Source organism: Etheostoma spectabile, chromosome 6 (assembly GCF_008692095.1).
Source record: "Etheostoma spectabile isolate EspeVRDwgs_2016 chromosome 6, UIUC_Espe_1.0, whole genome shotgun sequence".
In the NCBI taxonomy this organism is placed as follows: Eukaryota; Metazoa; Chordata; class Actinopteri; order Perciformes; family Percidae; genus Etheostoma; species Etheostoma spectabile.
The window spans coordinates 10,787,711-10,806,999 of NC_045738.1; the positions used below are offsets into that span (position 1 = coordinate 10,787,711).

Consider the following 19,289-nt stretch of genomic DNA (forward strand, 5'->3'; position numbering starts at 1 on the left):
GGTCTTTGATCAAACACTGTAAAGCATACTCCGATTGGCATGCAAACGCACCCTGATACAGACACTTTAGTGCCACCAGTGCTTACTCATCACACCACATGGAGGGGAAGCATTGTGCTCTGTTGATGTGCTTTGTGTTTCAATGCACTGATTACTGAGGAGTGCATGGTCTACAAGCTCATATTTATGTGCCCCTATCTCTCTCTCGCACTACTAAGGACATCTTCCTCATTTATTTGTAACAACAGAACAAGAACATGAATCATCCAAGATAAGAGCAATGAATAGTGGGAGTCTTATGGGCCCAAAACGAAGACATTAACAGCAGTACTATAGAGAAAGATCTGGTGACAGTCTGTGTGAAGGAAAGCTGTCTATCATTTCCAATCAGCTGCTAGTTCTGCATGACTAATGCTGAAAATACATAAATCATTCTGTCAAATAGGGCATGTTCAAACAGCTGTTTTTTCCACATGCAGTGATAATGACAGCGTCCAACACACACACACACACACACACACACACAACACACACACACACACACACACACACACACACACAACACACACTCTCTCTTATGCACGCTAGCTCACTCTTATCTTGCTTGCTGACACCATTTTGCTCTCTAACAATCTTGCTAATTATAATTGTTAATTAATTCTCTGCCAGTGTCCTCATCAGGAGACTAATAACCTACATTTCCATTAATTAGACCTTCAACCCTTCGCTCCCTCTCTGTCTCTCCATCCCACTCCAATCCACCCCTTCGTCCCCTGCCTGCCTGCATCTCTGCTCCCGCCTGCTGCCATCTTTTCTCAAGATTGTCCGTAGACCATGTGCACATATGGCACGTGTGTGTGTGTGTGTGAGTACTTACTAATTACATTTTGGGGACAAACATTTGTTCACACAGCCACTTTTTGGGGTCTCAACTACCATTTAGGGGCGCAAAAGTGGATAGTTTCCCATTTTAGGAAATAGATGAGAAGATTGATACCATTCTCACATCTGTAAGGTTAATATGAAGCTAAAGCCAGCTGCTGGTTAGCTTAGCTTTGCATGAAAACTACAAATACTTATCCTGGCGCTGTCCAAAAGTAAAAAACACATCTACCTACCGGCACCCCTGCAATTTACGACTTAACACATTGTAGTTGGTTGCCTGGCAACTGGTCCCAACCAAGAAATAGTCTGGCAGATAACCCCCCTTAAAAAAAACAGCAAACTGTTGTTATTACTGTTTGATTTCAGTAATTATAATGATTTTTGGAAAAGGGTTGCTGTTTTCCCTCGTTTCTTTTCAGACTTTATGCTAAGATAAGCAAACCAGCTTCAGGCTCTAGCTACACATGTCACTACTACATTCTTGAGTGTGGTATACATCTTTCCATCTAACTTTCGGCATGAAAGCAAATAAGTAAATCTCTCCAAATTTTGAACTGTTCCTTTAAGGCTTAGTATGTGTTTTATTAATTCATGTAAGTCAATACAAAAAAATGTGTGTGTGTGTGTGTGTGTGTGTGTGTGTGTGTGTGTGTTGCACATGCATGTGTGTGTGCGTGCCACAGTGTGTGGGAAATCAATTGACAAACCCTTTTCTTGGAAACTACTCTTCCCATCAGGCTTAGCCTACCTTGTTTCAGTGCACAGGGTAGCAGTGTTACCATGTCACCACTTGCTCTGATCTCAGAAGAAATTTCAGATACTGTGAACATGCTGTTAACTGTTGCAGAAAAGATTAAAAGGCCTTTCATAGGCCTGTTGATCCTTCAGTCATCTGCTGCAAACTCCATGACTTAAAACTCTTTATTTCTGCATTTAACTGGCCATTTCCTGCACTCTCCACCTCTAAAGCACTCTGCTATTTTCTTCAAGACTGGATACTCTCTCTCATCTCTTCGTTTCCTTGCGCCGTCTGGCACAAGACGAAGTAAGATTCAGACAGTTGGCGCTTGCCTGTCCACACTCCATTGGTGGTGGCAAAATGGCAGCTTCTGTCTCATCAGTCCTCCTTCCTCTCCCTCCCTCACCCTCTCCTGAGAGAAGTAACCCAGATTTCGAAATGACTCGCTGCCTCTCTCTTTCTCTCTTTCTCTTTTTTTCTCTCTCTCTCTCTCTCTCTCTCTCTCTCTCTCTCTCTTTCTCTCTCTTTTTCATCCTCTTCTTAGTAAAAACAGAATCAATCTTGGAAAGAGAATACCACCTCTCTATCCCGTCCTCCTCCTCACCCTGCCTCTGGGTTAACGGATATATAACACTTTACTCTTCTATCTTTGGTTCTTAGAAAGCTTGAATCTCCAGAAACGCTTGTTGCTTCCACTTGCGCTTTTTGTTGTAATAGGTTTTTATTTTCTTTTTTTTTTACATTTTGGCTGATTCTTTTCTGATTACCACAGCACTACTTCTATTGGTCTTTTCGTCCCGACTCTCTCTTTTTTAGGTGACCAGCTACAGGTGTGACAACTCAGTCTTTCTTTTGAAGTGTGCCAAACAAGGCGAAGAAAGGGGGAGAGGAAGAGAAGAAAGCTGTCCTTTAGTCAAGCCTTTCTTACTAAATCACCATAAATTCAGGTATTGTGTCTTTGCTGTATGGGTTTGCCCACATTTTCAGAACGTATTTTCATATGTTCTTCTTTCTTCTTTTCTTTACTTCTACTATTTTTTGATCTCTGCTTCTTTTCTGAGACACCATCATTTCATTACATTTCTCTCTGGCATGTTGTCTTTTAGCTACAAGGTTATTTATTTATTCATTAAATCTCTGTTGGTGTTTCATATATCATTTAGAAGTGTGCCACACCACAATCTCTTCAGCTAATTTGCCATCTTGCTCTTTTTCTCGAGCCATCTTTTCTCTTTTTCCTTTTTCCTCTTCATTCCCTATGGACATATACATAATGTTCTGGTCCAAACTTAACTTATAAAGTAGGACTATTTGCTAATAAGGGCAGGTAGGAAGCTGAGATCGCATACAGGCTCTAAGATTGGAGCAGGTGGTGGGGGTGTTGTTGACATGGCAACAGGAGGCACAATGGACATGGGGTGGAGGGTTATCCGATCTGCCAGGGGGATGGATATATAAGGGGTACAGCAAGAGGGAGATGTAGGTAAAAAGGACAGGCAGTATGTGGGACACACAGTAAGTCACACTAATCGTTCAGCGTCTGAGAGTCTCTAAGGAGAGTTCTTTCTCCATATATGAATTAACCTCCCTGTCTCCCTCATTACAACTCTTTTTCTTCTATCACTCTCGTCGCTTTCCCTGTGCTCCCCCCCATCTTCCTCTGTACTTCCGGTCCGTTCTCGATCTTTCTCGATCACGTCACTCCTTCACTGCTCCCCACATCCCGTGTGCCATTAATACAACTTCTGTCGCTATACCATGACCCATTACACTTTTCATCCTTTCTTCTCCCACTCCTTCTACCTGTTCTTACCTCCTCCCCTCCTCCATCTCTCATGTTTAAGGTCTTTTGCTTGTACAACATACCCTCAGTACTGACACTCATCATCCATTCCCCCTCTCCCTCCCCCTCTCTTCTTTCTACAGTATCCTCCAGGCATCATGTCGATCCCAATCTCCCCTTCCCCTTCCCTCTCCTCATTGACACTGGCCTCCCCTACATCGGCAACCTCCCCCGGTGCCTCCCCTCTGCCATTGCCCCTCTCCCCTCCACCCAGGGTGCCTGTGTTCCAGAGGAAGGGAGCGCTCAAACACAAAAGGATTGTCGAGGTTAAAGACCACCAGTTCACTGCCCGCTTCTTCAAACAGCCCACCTTCTGCAGCCACTGCACCGACTTTATCTGGTATCTGGTTTATCTGGTAACACACAAACACAATAATACACAGCTGCACTTTTAAACAGAAACCAACCCAGCAGTTCATAAGCCGCCTTCTCAGGCATCCCACTACTCCATCTGAAACTGACTTTCTCTGCACATTTTCTCTCTTTCACCAGATTCAGCTGCCAGCTGAAGAAACAACCTACACTCTGTTGCCACACTGACCTGATCTGATCAAATAATCTCACCTCCACACAACAGCCCACACAATACAGGAGTTACTTTAGGAACTTTACGTACGCACACAAATGCAGACCCACTTACTGCATGCAGACAAGCAAGATTTCAATTAGGAAAGAGTTTTTTTCATCTATGAATGCTTACAGAAAGTAACAGTACATGCAAATATGCACAAAAACACACAGGCAGCGGTGTAGGCAATGGGGCGATCTTTAATATGTCACTTCCATAAAGTCTCCTGAGGACAGATTAAAACAAGATATTCTAACTTTTTATTCTCCATTAGGTCCCGTCACCGTTATTGTTATTTTTCAGACTTTGGAAAGCTCCACCTAAGCCACAAAAGACAATATGGAACTGCTTTCACAGGCCAAGTTCTCATAACGAGTAAACTGAACTATCATACATAAAATCGGTGCAGTGGATTACAGAGCTAGATCTACAGTAACTATCTTTTAAACTTTACATTAGTCAATGCCCAGTGAAAACTACGCATCTCCAAATTTGGTGATTTTGTATTTTTTTTTAAATATGTAAACTAAAGGATTTAGTGCTGTTTTATGAGTTTAGAAAAGTATTTTACTTCTTAAGCTATATAAGCCAATTAATAGTGATGGGCAAAATAAAGCCAACAATGGAAAACAAGAAATTTGGAAAAATGCATTGCCCCAAGGTGCTAATGTTGATGTTTTGGAGATACACGGTTTTTACAGGACAAGGATTATATGTTTCCACTAATCTTATTATGCAAAGTATTTACAGCTAAATGAGGAAAAAGAAATAGTTTAATAAAGTAGCAGTACCTCATACTGAAGTACAGTGCTTGAGTAAATGTTTGATCTCTGACATGCAGGCATATAGGTGTTCATGTGAAAATGTCCATAAACACAACCATGCAGAGATCTTTTTCTGTTCAGTGAAGCTATGTGTGTGTGTGTGTGTGTGTGTGTGTGTGTGTGTGTGTGTGTGTGTGTGTGTGTGTGTGTGTGTGTGTGTGTGTGTGGACATATGGTGGTGGTGTATGTCGGATGCAGGGCGGTGAATGTGCCAGCAGCCTCTGGGTAGCTTTCAGGACATTTCTCCAACTGGCTCCTGTCTTGCCTGCAGTAGCAGCACTTAGTTCAGGGTGAAAACTCTTTACCTTCACACAGGATGTCAGAGCAGCAGCTCTCAACCTGGGTGTGGTAGCCCCTGGGGAGGATTGGTAGATTAATTAAAGCCTAAAAAAATAAGCTAAATGGAATTCAGCCATGATTCATTTTATACTGTGACATGTCAAATAATTTCATCAGTAAAAGGCCTTTTGCAAATACCTCTTAAAATGAATTTTAATTTCTCTTTAATATATTATTTGTTTATTTTTGGTTAATACTTTAACAGTCCAGCATGTTTTGAGTATTCTGGCCCATTTTATAGAGTTTTTCGAATTTTTTTAATATTATATAAATTTTTTGTATATATAATTTTACTTTTTAATTAATTGCATACATTAAAGCATTACATTTCAAATGCAATGAATTCCTTGTTATCTGGCCAGGAAACAACACTGTTGAATCTGTCCAAACCCATTCCTGACTCTCCAATGCTCTCTGCTGGTCAAAAAACAGAACTGGGCCTCATACACAAAGATTGCTGCAGACAGAGACTTCTGTTGAATGCTGATCAAGGATCAGATCACCCTCTGCAACCCTGTCTTTAATTACTACTCAGCCAGATGGTGAACTGATTTTAGATCAGTGATTGTGGTCAGTTTCCTATGAACCCCTGGGCCTCTCCAGTATTATTGTGGAGGAGCTTTCTGCGGTATGTTGTTCGTCTGCCCTTACAATCAAAACTTGATTCAGAGCAGGCAAGCCGCTGAGTGGACTCTTTAGTCAATCAATGGCTTTAATTATTCAATTAAAGCTCTAAGGAGGCACTGGAAACTAGCCAACACCGCAGTTCTGTAAACTGTTTTTGAATTAAATTGTGTGTGTGTGTGTGTGTGTGTGTGTGTGTGTGTGTGTGAGACAGTGACTGACTCCATTTGGCCTGGTCAGCAGTGTGGCTTAGAGAGGAAAGACACTCAAACTTCACACATAATGAATTTGTTTATAACGTTGGTAGCCTCTAACACAGCCAGTGGTGTTTGTTTTTTGATGAGACAGAGTTTGTTCTCAACTAGTGCTTGCATTTGTTTTGGTCTTAGTACAGGATGGAATAATGCAACACTATCTCAGCACTTTCTCAATCGTGGCAGCGTTGTCTATTCTTGCAAGGGTGGAAAACAATCTCAGCTTAATGTTTCACCTTAATAAGGAGTAGAGAAGATTGTATTTGTGTCTTAATCCATGTGCCTTTTTCATTTAGGGGCATCGGCAAACAGGGATTCCAATGTCAAGGTAACGATAAACTCGGTGTTATTGTCTTTTTCCGCAATATTTTATCTTCTCAGATGATATTCTCAGTGTGACTGATGCATTTTTTGATCATATTGTTCCTTGCGTTTCCTCTAGTTTGCAGTTTTGTGGTCCACAAAAGATGTCACGAACTTGTCACCTTCACTTGTCCTGGCTCTGTGGCGGGCCCTAGACCAGAGGTGAGCAGATGTGTCAGCATATCCATTACTTTCACTTTTGTTTCCATCCTTTTCCTCTCAATTTCTTGTTTTCCATTTTAGTCGAGATTTAGCCTGTCATCATCATATTTAGCCATTCGCTCAGTGCCAGGAGCACGTGTGCATGACTCATCCGTCAATCCGTGCATCCTTTGCATCACGCATCTCTGACGTCTGCACTCATGGCATGTCATCTTACAAGGCCTCAGAGATGCAGCGAGTTGAAGATAGAGAGTGGGGGAGATGCAGGTGGAGGGGTTGAGGGACTGATAAGAGGGAGAATTAGAGGGGGGAGAGAGCAACACACTAGCCTACTCAGTCTTCCTCTCTGTGGCATTTTGAGGATTTCAGGGAGATTTGTTTTTTGGAAACATTTTTTCGTCTTCTGCCAGCCAAATAAACTGCCTCAGAAATTAGGTCAAGGGGAACATGTGTGTAACAGTGTGTGAGTGTTTGAGGGAAAAAAAAGGATGAGAGAGTTAAAGAACACACACAGAGGAGAAACAGGGTGACGGTGGTTTTAAATAGCGACTCAGAGGGAAAGAAGTTTGGGAGGAGGTGGTGTGCGGAGAGTGGTGGTGGGGTCTGATGAGCTGTAGAGAGATAAAAAATGATTCATCTCTCTCTGCACAGTACAAACACACACACCTACAACACTCACACACAGCCTTGCCGAGATGCTCTCTCGCTTTATATGTCCTCTCCCAGTGGAGAAATCTAATTGGCTTGTTCATGAATACCCCACTCAACATCTCTCCACTAATAATACTCATGCATGTTTGTGTGTAAATGTGTGCGTGTTCACCGTTTCTTCCATGGTCACACTGTGTGTGTGTGTTTGTGTGTCTGCGTGTGCGTGATAGTTCGTGTGCGTGCGTGTGTGTGTGCGTGTGTGTGTGTGTGTGTTCGTTCTCAATGCAGATTGTTTCTGTTGTGTTTCAGGACCTGAAGAGTCAGCACACATTTAAAGTCCACACTTACTCCAGTCCCACCTTCTGTGACCACTGTGGCTCGCTGCTGTACGGCCTCATACACCAGGGCATGAAATGTGGCTGTGAGTTTCACCACATATAAAAAATGTGTAATAAATCAATGCATGTATTTTCTTTTGTGGAGACGTGAATCTAACACTATAGTTAACACAGGCACATTATTGGGACTCACCTTCCAGCTAGGGAAATAAAACTGGTCCTGACAAAATTACTGTTAAGTTGTCTTGACTTTGTTAAGTTTATGTTTAGGGTATTTTGGGAATTATGCTTATTCACTTTCAAACAGAGAATTAGATGAGGAGATTGGCAACCAGCGGAGACTCCAGGAAGTAACTAGTGCCTGGTGAAGAAACAATCTAAAACGTAATACCCTGAAAAATCACAAATATTCAGTTTTTTACCCACTAAACAAATGAGATATGGCATGTTAATTAGTGAACTTTAGAGTTGCTAGTTTGTTACAGTCAGAGAGAGGCAGGCTAGCTGTTTCCACCCGTTTACAGTCTTTGTTCCGAGCTAACAGGCTCCTTGCTGTAGAGCTATGATTACAGGTAAGACCTGACAGTTGTATCAGTTTTCTTATCTTCCTATTGACAAAAAAGTGAATATGTGTATTTCTCCACATGTCAAGCTGTTCCTTCAAGGTAAAGATCAGGGTTGGGGTCAGGAAGTGTTATTTTGGTTAAAATGCTATGCATGCGTTTGTTCATACTTTCTATGGCTGTGTATCTTTGAACTGTAAGGTTGTGACATGAACGTCCATCGACGGTGTGAGACCAGTGTTCCCAGTCTCTGTGGTCAAGACCACACAGAGAAGAGAGGGAGGATCCACCTGACTGTCAGAGGAGATACGGAAGATGTCTATGTCACAGGTGAAGGGACCAGCTGGATCATGGGAAGTGTTTTAAAAGAAATTGTAGGATTACACAGGTAATGAAGGATTTCTCTCTCTGTACTTTCTTTTATTCTACTTTCTCTTCAGTGCGGGAGGCCCGTAACCTGATGCCCATGGATCCAAACGGCCTGTCAGACCCGTATGTTAAATTGAAATTGATTCCAGACCCGAAGAGCCACAGCAAACAGAAGACCAAGACCATCCGCTCAACACTTAATCCCGTCTGGAATGAGAGTTTCACCTTGTGAGTCCTTGTGAACTTTAATCCAAGGTGGAAATAGTACTTGGTTCTGAGACAAAATGTGCTTTAATTACAGTAAAATGTCCCAGAACTTGGAATTACTGAGTCATAAAAAGGGACCCTGAAAAACAAAGATTAGAGGGTAGAAAATAAGAATGATGATCTTTGATTATAAGCAGCTCACTGTACATCAACAGTGTTATTATTTCATCCTTTACTACCTCTATGTAGACATTTTTAAGTTAGGATATTTGGAAAATGCCTTAGATATCTGAAAATTGTCACAAAGGTGAAAAAAATAAGAAAAACAATCATTAGCTTCTGTGTCGTTGTGCATTGTTGTGTTGCTTACACAGTGAGCTTACTCTCCCTAGTGATTTTGAGTTTTTGTGTTTGTCTCTACAGCTCAGTGCGCGGTCACCAGTGGGACAGGCGTTTGTCTGTGGAGGTATGGGACTGGGACCGCACATCCAGGAACGATTTCATGGGAGCGCTGTCATTTGGAGTGAGTGAGATCTTCAGGCGTCCTATCAGCGGCTGGTTTAAACTCCTCGCCCAAGATGAGGGAGAGTACTATAACATCCCTGTGCCGGACCCAGATCTGCAGGTAGGAAACTTACCCCAGTACAGATGGGAAAAAAAGCCATTGATCCTAATGTTGAACAAAAAGTAGACTTGCGTGGCCAGGCCTATCTTCACACTGTTGCAGAGTAAGGTCTGGCTACACCACACATACTGTACATTCTGGGATAGGAGAAAAAAACGCTATGGGTTATTATCATTTCTTTGAACCAATCACAAGCGTTTTAGGCGGTGCTTAGCTCCGGACGCACAACTGTGGCTCTGCAAAATATTTTTGGGGAAGGAACTTGTTTTGGTGGAACATGTGTACCCTGCAAAAGAAAACGCCACATAAAATATTAAGTAAAGTTAACTGCTTACACAATACAGTAGCGTGAGCTACTTAAATTTGCTGGATACATAAAACGTAATTTTCTTTTACCAGTGTGTCACCGTGCGTACTTCTTCCATAGCAGTCCTCACCGCTCGGTCTGAAATTTTTCCCTGAAAGAACCAAGCAAGCCTGCCTTGTTGCATGATCCAAATATTCTGCAAAACTTGCCATTTTCATCATGTAGCTTACTAGCTTGTTTGTTGTTGTTTCCTGAAGTGAAGGGAGTTTAAGAACAACAACACACAGAGAGCCGAAGGTGCGCAAGCAATTATTCTAGAAATGTACTTCTGACAAAAAAAAAAGCAACCTGTAACTGGAGCAGCCTTTGATGTTTTTTCCATGCTAATAACCGTTTATCCTAAGGCCTTGGCCTTTATCAACTTATAATTACCTACATTGAATAAACAACAACAGCAACAGCTCACAGTGGGTCAGGATCTTGAACTGCCCCTCCCTATTCTATCTGAGAAAAAAAACACGAAAGATTTATGCCTTGTGTTGTCGCTAAATACACTCTGTCTCCACCAGGGTGTACGACTGTTCTGCCTGACTGTAATCCAAAACTAGCGGTGGAAAGGTGTGTGTGTGTGTGTGTGTGTGTGTGTGTGTGTGTGTGTGTGTGTGTGTCCGTGTGTGTTTGTGTGCTGGACTGCATCCACCCATTCATCTCTTAACTCCCCTTCCACAATTCTCCAGGAGCCTCAGCCAGACGGCACAACACCCTCTCTGCCTCAAGTACAACCTGCCGCGCTGTCTGAACCGTTCCATGCGGCCCTGTCCCCAACCCCTGTACCATCCTGCCCACCAGTCCACACCCCAGGCCCTGCCAAAGTCAAAGTGGGCATCCTTGACTTCAACTTCCTCATGGTGCTGGGCAAAGGCAGCTTTGGCAAGGTAAACACAGCAGCCGCTGAGACGAAATGTCATCATCTTTACATACAATCAGTGCCTCTGATTCAACAGCTGTAGGTGATATCAGATGGACTGTTCAAGCTGAAAACAGCAACGATTATTCCTGGCTTTAAAATCATATCTTCTATTGATGGACTTGACCTTAAAGTGGCATTTCATACAGCAACTTCTGGGTGGAATTTCTTTGTAAAAAAAAACATTTCTTACTAACATGCTTATTGTCTGTCCTACTATGCTGCCAAATGATCCATTTAACCCTTAGCTTCTTTTGTGTTGTCAGCAGTTGTGAGCTCATGCTGGCTGGCTTCCTACATGCGTGCCACACAGTCCTCCTGGAGGTGTTCATTTCAAGGCAGTCTTTGCTCTCCATTTTCTCTTTAATTCCCCAGTAGATGAGGCATAATGAAGAGAGTGGAGCTTTGAGTCCTTCTTCCTCCTCTGAAACCCCCCTGTGCTGTTTCATAACTGTCAGAGGAGAGTCTACAGAGGACGGGAGAAATAGACTCGACTTACATAAGATGTGAGAAAAAAAATGACCCGAGATAAGGAGACACAGACCCCGGGGCTGCAGAGTGATGGAGTGTAAAACTAAGATAGAGAGGAAATTTCTGTGCTGCGGAAAGTGACACAATGACCAAAAGGAAGTGGGATAACAAGGCCGGAAAAGAGGGAAAAGTACATGTGATTGTGTTTGTAAGATTTGTAATATTCTGAAGAGGTATGAGTTAGTTAGTTTGAGACCACGGGGAAGTGCAGGAGACGAGATCACTCTGTGACTCAGTTCATCAACGGCACTGCACACACGCACACACACACACACACACAGCCTTCTACTCAGGCAAATGACACCATGTCATTTTCGCTACTATTCACAGTTATTTGAAAGTAACATGACATCCCAGCTAGCCAGTGGTAATTACAGCACAGCGCTGCAGGTTGCCAGACAATTTTAAGCAGTGTTGTTGTCAGCACTTTTCCAGTGCTCTTGACCAAATCTTTCCCACGGACCACAGTAAAACCCGGGTCACGTGGCTCTCTTTGTAGAAAATTATAGCATCATTAGCTTTTAGAGCAACCCAATAGAAGCCAATTTCGCGGGATTGAAGAAATAGTTGCTGAATACATTTATAAATGTCTGATAAAAAACTCTAGAGCCGCTTCGCTTTTTCATTATGACATTAACATGTCTTGAAATCTTCAAGCGTAGAGCAGCTTTAATTAAACATTGCCACAGTTAGTTCACCATGTCGGGTAAATGTGCACAGTACTGAACTTGCTTAAGCATCTGTTCATATAATGTGATAACTTTCTTACAAGTACATGCATTTTTTAGTACTAGACACTCTAAACAAGTCCTGGCTTAGCATGACACTTGATTTCATGCACAAAATATTGCAAATCTGCCTCAAAAGCACGCATTTTCATTCAAACAGCAGAACTAGTTTCCTCCTAACTAGAGCATCATGTCACTGATAACACAATGACCTAAAAACGTTCAGTACTGGCAGCATTACAGTACATGCATAATTCTATCTAAAGCTAGAAGTAAAGCTGTAGAGACGCGTTTAAGACTTTGACGCAAAGAGTGCCGTTCTGTTAACTGTGTTAAGGAATTTGTAATTTAAAAATGCTCTTTTAGCAGACAGTGGGTGTAGTGTTTTTTTTTATAAATAAACATTGTGTTTATTTATGGGCCTTTAATTTGATGAAAAGTTTGGAACTAGTGAAGATGGAATTTAAAAAACGGTATTTTAGCAGACAGTGGGTGTAGTGTTTTCTATGAATAAACATTGTGCATATTTATGGGCCTGAAGGTCTAAGTTGTGCTCTAGCGGCTTTCAAATTCTGGTTGTTACAAAACTTTCTCTTCTCACTCTGTCTCTGTGCAGGTGCTGCTGGCAGAGGAGCGAGGCAGCGAGCGACTGTTCGCCGTGAAGGTGTTGAAGAAAGACGTTCTCTACCAGGACGAGGACATGGAGAGCGCCCTGGTGGAAAGGAGGGTCCTGGCGCTTTCCTCTCGCCCTCATTTCCTCACATCACTCTACTGCGCCTTCCAGACTGAGGTGTGTGTTGGTCTCATAGACCGTTGGTCGGTCTGTGTGTGTAGAAGAGTATACAGGGTCCTAAATGAACCCATAAATGTTCATTAAATTGTCCATAAACCTACCTGACATGTTGGCTGTGTAGCCCTCCCAGGAGTTGTTTCAGCAAAGGCTGCCTGAGATTTTTGATTATTAAATGAAATAATGAGTTTGCTTTCTTTAACAAGGGTCCTTGGTCCTGAAGGAGGTTTTAACAGATTGCTTTTTAATTTGGACAAGAAGTGATTATGTATGGAGAGTGTATGTGTGTGTCCATGTGTGTGTGTGTGTGTTTTGTTTCTGCAGGACCGTCTGTATTATGTAATGGAATATGTCAACGGAGGAGACCTGATGTTTCACATTCAGATAGTTGGCAAGTTCAAAGAGCCTCATGCAGCGTATGTAGTCAAAACGCTTCTTTCTTTCACCTTTAATTACAGTGCTCATCTACAGCTTCTCATTTTCTTTCTTTTATCCTCTGTTCTTTTACATACACACTCATCTCTTTGATTTGTTCATTATACCTGGTGACTCACAAAAAATCATCAACTCAAGTAGCAGCCCTCTTCTCGTTCTCACGACTTGCTCCTCCCACCAATCTCATCTTTCTATCTATATTTCCCCTCCCCCAGGCTGTTCATCTAATCAATATTCTTTGATCAATCATCTAAAACTAATTCTCACCCTGTTGCTCATATCCCGCTCTCTTTCTTCATTTTTCTGTCTTTAATCTATGTGGTTTCTCTCCCTTTCATCACCCTCTTGAGCTCTCGTCTATCTTTTCTCGCTAAAAACCTTTGCCAATTTTTCAAAAGAAAAAGCAACCAGTAGTGAGACCCCCCCACCCATTCTTCTTTTTCCCTGCAGGTTTTATGCAGCAGAGATAGCGGTCGGCCTCTTCTTCCTCCACAGCAAAGGCATCATCTACAGGTAGAGAAGTGGGCTGCTCATCTAACCTGGCCTGGTTTGGCGCTGTCACTGCAGCACACAGACGTGACACAGATTTATCATGTCTTTTGTAGCTAATGACTGTTCTAAAGATGTTATCTATCAAAATGATTCATACCTGTATGATCTGTCTCCTCCTTTCTCAGGGATTTGAAGCTGGATAATGTGCTGCTTGACAGCGAGGGCCACATAAAGATAGCTGACTTTGGGATGTGCAGGGAGGGCATGTTACAGGGTGACACCACGCACACATTCTGCGGCACTCCTGACTACATCGCCCCCGAGGTACACGAAACCCACCTCTCACTTCGTTGTCCATACTCCAACTCCTGAATTTCCCTCATTTGCTTCTTTGATCCCTCATTTCCCCTCGTTTCACCCGTCTTCCCCTCTTCTGTTGCTTGACCTGTTTTGCCGTGCTGCGAGACGGAAAGTTGTTTCGCTGCAGCTCCTCTCATCTCCTCCGTCCTCTCTGACCTTGTCAGCATTTTTGAATAATTAACTTCACATGATTCAATTAGCAGTGGTGTGTGCTTGTGCTCAGAGAACGTCACGATTGTCCTTCAGAGACCTTGTATTACCAGTTTTACTTTCTCTTGCTGCAATTGACTTAAGGCGATTAACTCCCGTAAGAGTAACACAAACCACTGAAAACTAATCTCAAAAGGATTTCATTGACAAGGATGCAAATTTTAGCCCAAAAAACAGTTGAGGAGATTTAGCTTGACACTCTTATGAAATGCTAAATATCATAACTGTATGCTGTATAACGCCTAGCGTACAAATTGTTGTTGTTAAGTAATCATTAACAAATACAATTCAGAGAAAGAGTGAAGTAGAGATCCACTGTCTGGTTTATGGCATAGTAGACAGACCCAGTAAAAAGAGAAAGAGAACATGTGACTGTCTTTGATATGTCTTTGATATTGTAATCCTTGCTATGGTACCCCTGGGTATCGACTCTCTTATGTAAACACCCATTGATTCTCCTGCATCTGCCATTTTGGAAGAGATAAAATATATTTCCCCAGCAGCTGGGAATTGTTCCCATGCAGCACAAAAATCATGTGTTGATTATTTCTGAGCACATTCATCCATTTATCCTCTCTAATACCATACTTTCCTCTCTCTCTCCCATTGCTTTTCACTCGGGCTGTCTCTGATAGCTGCATGCTGCACTTTCGCTCACTCTCCCCGTCTTCTGTCTATTTCCTTATCTCTGCACTGCCATTCTACCTGTTTTATCTCCTCTCCTGTTCTCTCCATCCTTTTCAGATTGTGGCATATCAGCCCTACGACAAAGCAGTGGACTGGTGGTCCTATGGAGTACTGCTGTATGAAATGCTGGCAGGACAGGTAACACTCAGCTTAACTCTAACAATAGAGCCTTGTGCACAGACACTTAAGCCTCCAGTGCTTGTCCTTTGGATTACATAGGAAACTTCAAAAGATTTTTAAGAGAAGTTTAATTTCAATATGCTCACAGGTTCTTGTGGTTACTCTCTTTTGTTCTTCTCTCTCTGTCTTTTCCTTCTAGCCACCATTTGATGGTATTGATGAAGATGAGCTGTTTCAGTCCATCATGGAACAGAGTGTCATATACCCGAAAAATCTCTCTCGTGAAGCTGTTGCTATCTGCAAGGGAGTAAGATACCATTCTTCTTCCTTATATAACACAAACAATTAAAATCAATGCCCATGTAAATTAGAAAAATGTAATTCAATTTCTATCTAAAATATGTTTAAATAAATACATCAAAGCTTAACCATTGTTGAATACTAGGACTAGGAACACTAGGAATAGTTCAATATGTGAGGAAATACGCTTATGTGCTGTGTTGTCGAGTTAGATGAGAAGATTGATCCATTTCCCCATTGTCATCCACTTATCCGGGGTTGGCTCGTAGGGTTAATATAGCTCCAGCAGGGACCTAAAACCTCCCCTTTCCGAGCCACATTAACCACCTCTGACTGGGCATTACCAAGGCATTCCCATGCCAGGGTGGAGATATAATCTCTCCACTTACAGTAGTCCTGGTTCTTCCCGAGGCCCCCTCCCAGCCGGACAAAGATTGACACGCTCATATTTGTTTGTGGAATATGAAGCTACAGCCAGCAGCCGTTAGCTCAGCTAACAGTAAAGACGTGGAATAAGGGAAAACAGCTAGCCTGGCTCTGTCTGAAGGTAAAAATGAATCCTCCTGTCAGCATCTCAAAAGCTCAGTAATTTACACGTTGTATCTTGTTTGATTATTATACAGTTATCATATAGTACAGTACATACAATTTGTGATTTTACAGGGTGTATTTGGGCCAGATTGCCGGGTGCAGTAATTTCCTAAAATCTTGTTGCCATGAAATACTCCTGCACCTGAACTCCCTTAAAATCACAAATGGTCATATTTATACTCTGGTTTTTGCCTGAGTTAATCGAACAACAAACAAATATGTTAATTAGGGAGCTTTAGAAGTGCTAGTAGGCAAATTTTGTAACCTTAGGACAGAGCCACGCTAGCTGTTTCCCCCGGTTTTCAGTCTTTATGCTAAGCTTCGCTGCTGGCTATAGCTTCATACTTAGCAGACTTATACAAGAGTAATATCAATCTTCTTATTTCACTCAACAAGAAAGTGAATAGGTGCGCACACACACTCAAAATACCAATCAAAAATAAATAATAAATACATTTACCTCATGTAACATTTAAAATACACACTTAAATAATATTTCAAGCATGCCATGCACGTTGTTGAGTAAGAAAAGCAGAGCGGGTTATAATTAACCTGTGTCCCAGGATTACCACAGTATTTTTCTTTTCTTTTTCCAATGTTTCCCTCCTTTTTCTTCACTCTTCCCCAAGCTCCTGACGAAGCACCCGGCCAAGCGTCTGGGGGGAGGACAGGATGGAGAGAGAGAAATCAGGGAGCATCCGTTCTTCTGCTGGATTGACTGGGACCGTCTGGAGAGACTGGAGATCCCAGCGCCCTTCAAACCCAGAACTGTCAGTTGAACAGATGGACTACAGACTCTTCTTTCTTTCTTTCTTTTGTTTCTTTCTTTCTTTCCTCTCTTCCTTCCTCTTTTTTCTCTGTCTCTGTCTCTCAGTGGACACTTTTAGGATATTGAATTAGGATCTTTCTTCCATCTGTCTCCTCTCTCAAACTCCCACGCTTTCCCTCATTTCCCAGCATGCTTTCTCTCTCAGCTGTCCTCATTGTATTTGCCATTTCATTCCCTCTTCTTCCCTCTGTTCTAATGGCCTTGTACCTCCCTCCCTCTTCCCTATTCCCCTATCGTTTCTCTCTTTCATCACCTCTGCTGGTTCCTAGAGATGGGCTTTGAGGATCAGACAGTCCAGTTACAACAGACAGAACCCCCTGACCTTGGGGTCCTGCCTACTCCTCCCATATGCAAATATATGTCACCATTAGTCACCGGCCAATGGTGAGGTGTGCCTTGAGTGAGTTGAGTATGCTCAGGGGTTAGAGGCCAGGCCCATTAGCCAAATGAGATTCATATCATCCAGCATAATGGCTGTCAAGGAGCAGGAAAGGAGACGTGAGCAGCTTTCTTCCTGCAGTAGGTGTGGTAGAGAGCTCCTGCGAGAGAAAACGAGGGTGTGGGTGAGAAAAAGAGATACGTAGGTGGAGTCTTTTTATAATTTGGCTTTTCTTATATCTTTTTTCAGGAGGAGGATGAGGGTGTCTATATAATCAGGAATAATCACAAATATGTGGATGTGCATGCTAATCTTCTCCTTTTCTTCATTAGGGTGGGAAAAAAGGTGAAAACTTCGACAAGTTCTTCACAGCAGCTCCACCAGCTCTCACTCCCTCTGACCCGGATATACTCGCAGCCATCAACCCAGAAGACTTCCAGGGCTTCACCTTCCAAAATCCAGACTTTGCCCCCTCGCCTCTCACTGCTGTTTAAAAACGACTCCCACACAAACATTTCCTCTGAGGGTACACAAAATACCCTGGTAATCCCCCTAATAGTAGTTTTATAACAAAGAATTTGAACATGAGAGCTAGCAGCGAGAATTAAAGACTCCTCTCATAACCAAATTCTGACGTTTACATGAAAATGCCAAGACACCTTCATATTTATGCACTCTCTTTGATGTATGTATTATGTTAGTAATATGTTGCAGCAATGCAAACAAAACCAGTATTATGCTGTAGGTTTCCATCTTAGAGTTTTTCCTGGAAGACATCCCTTAATTTGATATAAGAGTACTGTAGTATGAACTTGAGAAATAAATCTCTTTTGCATGCAGTGTTTTAGAATGATTTGCTTTGACACATTAGTTTTCCAGAGTGGTAGATTATCCAAGCAAATATACCAGTGTAACTTTACAACCAATTTATAAAAAAAAATGATTTTGTTACTCTGGTTAAAATAATTTTGTGTATTAAGAAGCTGTATTTTACAAAACTAAGACAAGTCAGGTTTTTCTCATACAGCTCTACAGGCCAGATAGCAGGCAAAACAAGTCACTTTTTAATCATTTTACAGTTCATACACATGAATACAAAAATATTTCTTAGCAGGTCAAATACACAGTACAGTAATTCAGCATCAGAAGCTCTATATTGTGTCTTTCTAAATATCTATCTCACTCTGTGTGTGTGTGTGTGTGTGTGTGTGTGTGTGTGTGTGTGTGTGTGTGTGTGTGTGTGTGTGTGAGAGAGAGAGAGAGAGTGTTGACACTTTGATGATGCAAACTGAGCAAGTAGCCTTTTTTATTTAGTAGACTGGCATCCTGTGGAAGAGCTCAGACAGGTTCCTCTGGCCTGACCTGAACTCTTAGTTTAACGTCACACCGGTGACCTCAGATAAACCACAGTGATGCCGAAACAACGCACCAGGCACAATGTGACAGTTAATGTAGGCTGCAGTGCTGCCTCCCCCCAGCTCATGCCCACTCTGCCTGGCTCTATTGTCACTGGGAGGAAGTCCTCACATCACTGCCACAGTTTGGTCTGCATCATTTTTTATTCACGTGATTTTTTTTCTCCAATATTCCTGAGCAAGCTGCGGGCCTATCCGCATTGCAATATACAGTATCTGTGCTCCTTAATGACATCATACAACACTAAAATATGTATTTGCAGTCTTAGAAAATATGCCTCTCAATAATGTTTTCAAGAAGCTTGTACAGATACAAGTATTATTTTCGTGGTGTATACCATGAAGCTTTTTGCTATGTAATGAAGTACTCACAGCATTGATTAGGCGTAATTAAAACTGAGGCTCACTGGGACTGTTCAATACATGGAAAAATGTACTGTCATTAAACACTATCTGAGCAGGGCAAGTGCCTGCAAATAGACAGTTTAATAATCCCGTTTCAGTGCTCTTATCTCACAAACCAGCTGGTTATTTCACACCATCATTCAGAGGAGCAAAATCATACAGATTTGCTTTGAGTGCGCATGTGTGTGTCCCTTTAATAGTGGTCAACTGTAAAAGGGCATTTCATCTGATCGCCTTAGCTCAGTTTGACTTGAGGTCAAATGTGACAACACACAATAACGATCAATAATATATAATGCAATAGATAATTTATGCATTTATGTATCTGTTAGTTAACTTCTGTTTTTATCTGCTGGAAAAAGAATGTCAAAATAAACTGGCTGAAAAAA

The 19,289-nt window shown here is 42.0% G+C and overlaps 1 protein-coding gene across 3 annotated transcripts; it reads left to right on the forward strand.

Annotated features, from left to right (window-relative positions):
• The first annotated feature begins 1,565 nt into the window (after positions 1-1,565).
• prkcg (protein kinase C, gamma) lies at positions 1,566-19,289 on the forward strand. Of its 3 annotated transcripts, none has more exons than XM_032518930.1 (17): positions 1,566-2,571; positions 3,551-3,807; positions 6,373-6,404; positions 6,519-6,601; positions 7,562-7,673; positions 8,355-8,483; positions 8,594-8,750; positions 9,153-9,354; positions 10,399-10,596; positions 12,504-12,677; positions 13,002-13,093; positions 13,563-13,625; positions 13,790-13,928; positions 14,919-14,999; positions 15,181-15,288; positions 16,502-16,642; positions 17,413-19,289. In XM_032518930.1, the coding sequence occupies exons 2-17, from the start codon at positions 3,566-3,568 to the stop codon at positions 17,572-17,574; spliced, it is 2,115 nt and encodes a 704-aa protein (XP_032374821.1). In that variant the 5' UTR covers positions 1,566-2,571; positions 3,551-3,565; the 3' UTR covers positions 17,575-19,289. The 3 variants fall into 3 exon arrangements, with proteins under 3 accessions (XP_032374821.1, XP_032374823.1, XP_032374822.1); XM_032518932.1 differs by lacking the exon at positions 1,566-2,571 and adding an exon at positions 3,960-4,079 and having other exon boundaries at positions 3,725-3,807; XM_032518931.1 differs by lacking the exons at positions 1,566-2,571; positions 3,551-3,807 and adding an exon at positions 3,825-4,079.

Bases quoted from the DNA above. Each gene is read 5' to 3' on its own strand.
- prkcg (XM_032518930.1), top strand. From the start codon at position 3,566: ATGTCGATCCCAATCTCCCCTTCCCCTTCCCTCTCCTCATTGACACTG. The intron at 8,751-9,152 runs GTGAGTCCTTGT...TTGTCTCTACAG, and splicing joins TGGAATGAGAGTTTCACCTT to CTCAGTGCGCGGTCACCAGT. The intron at 13,094-13,562 runs GTATGTAGTCAA...TTTTCCCTGCAG, and splicing joins TTCAAAGAGCCTCATGCAGC to GTTTTATGCAGCAGAGATAG.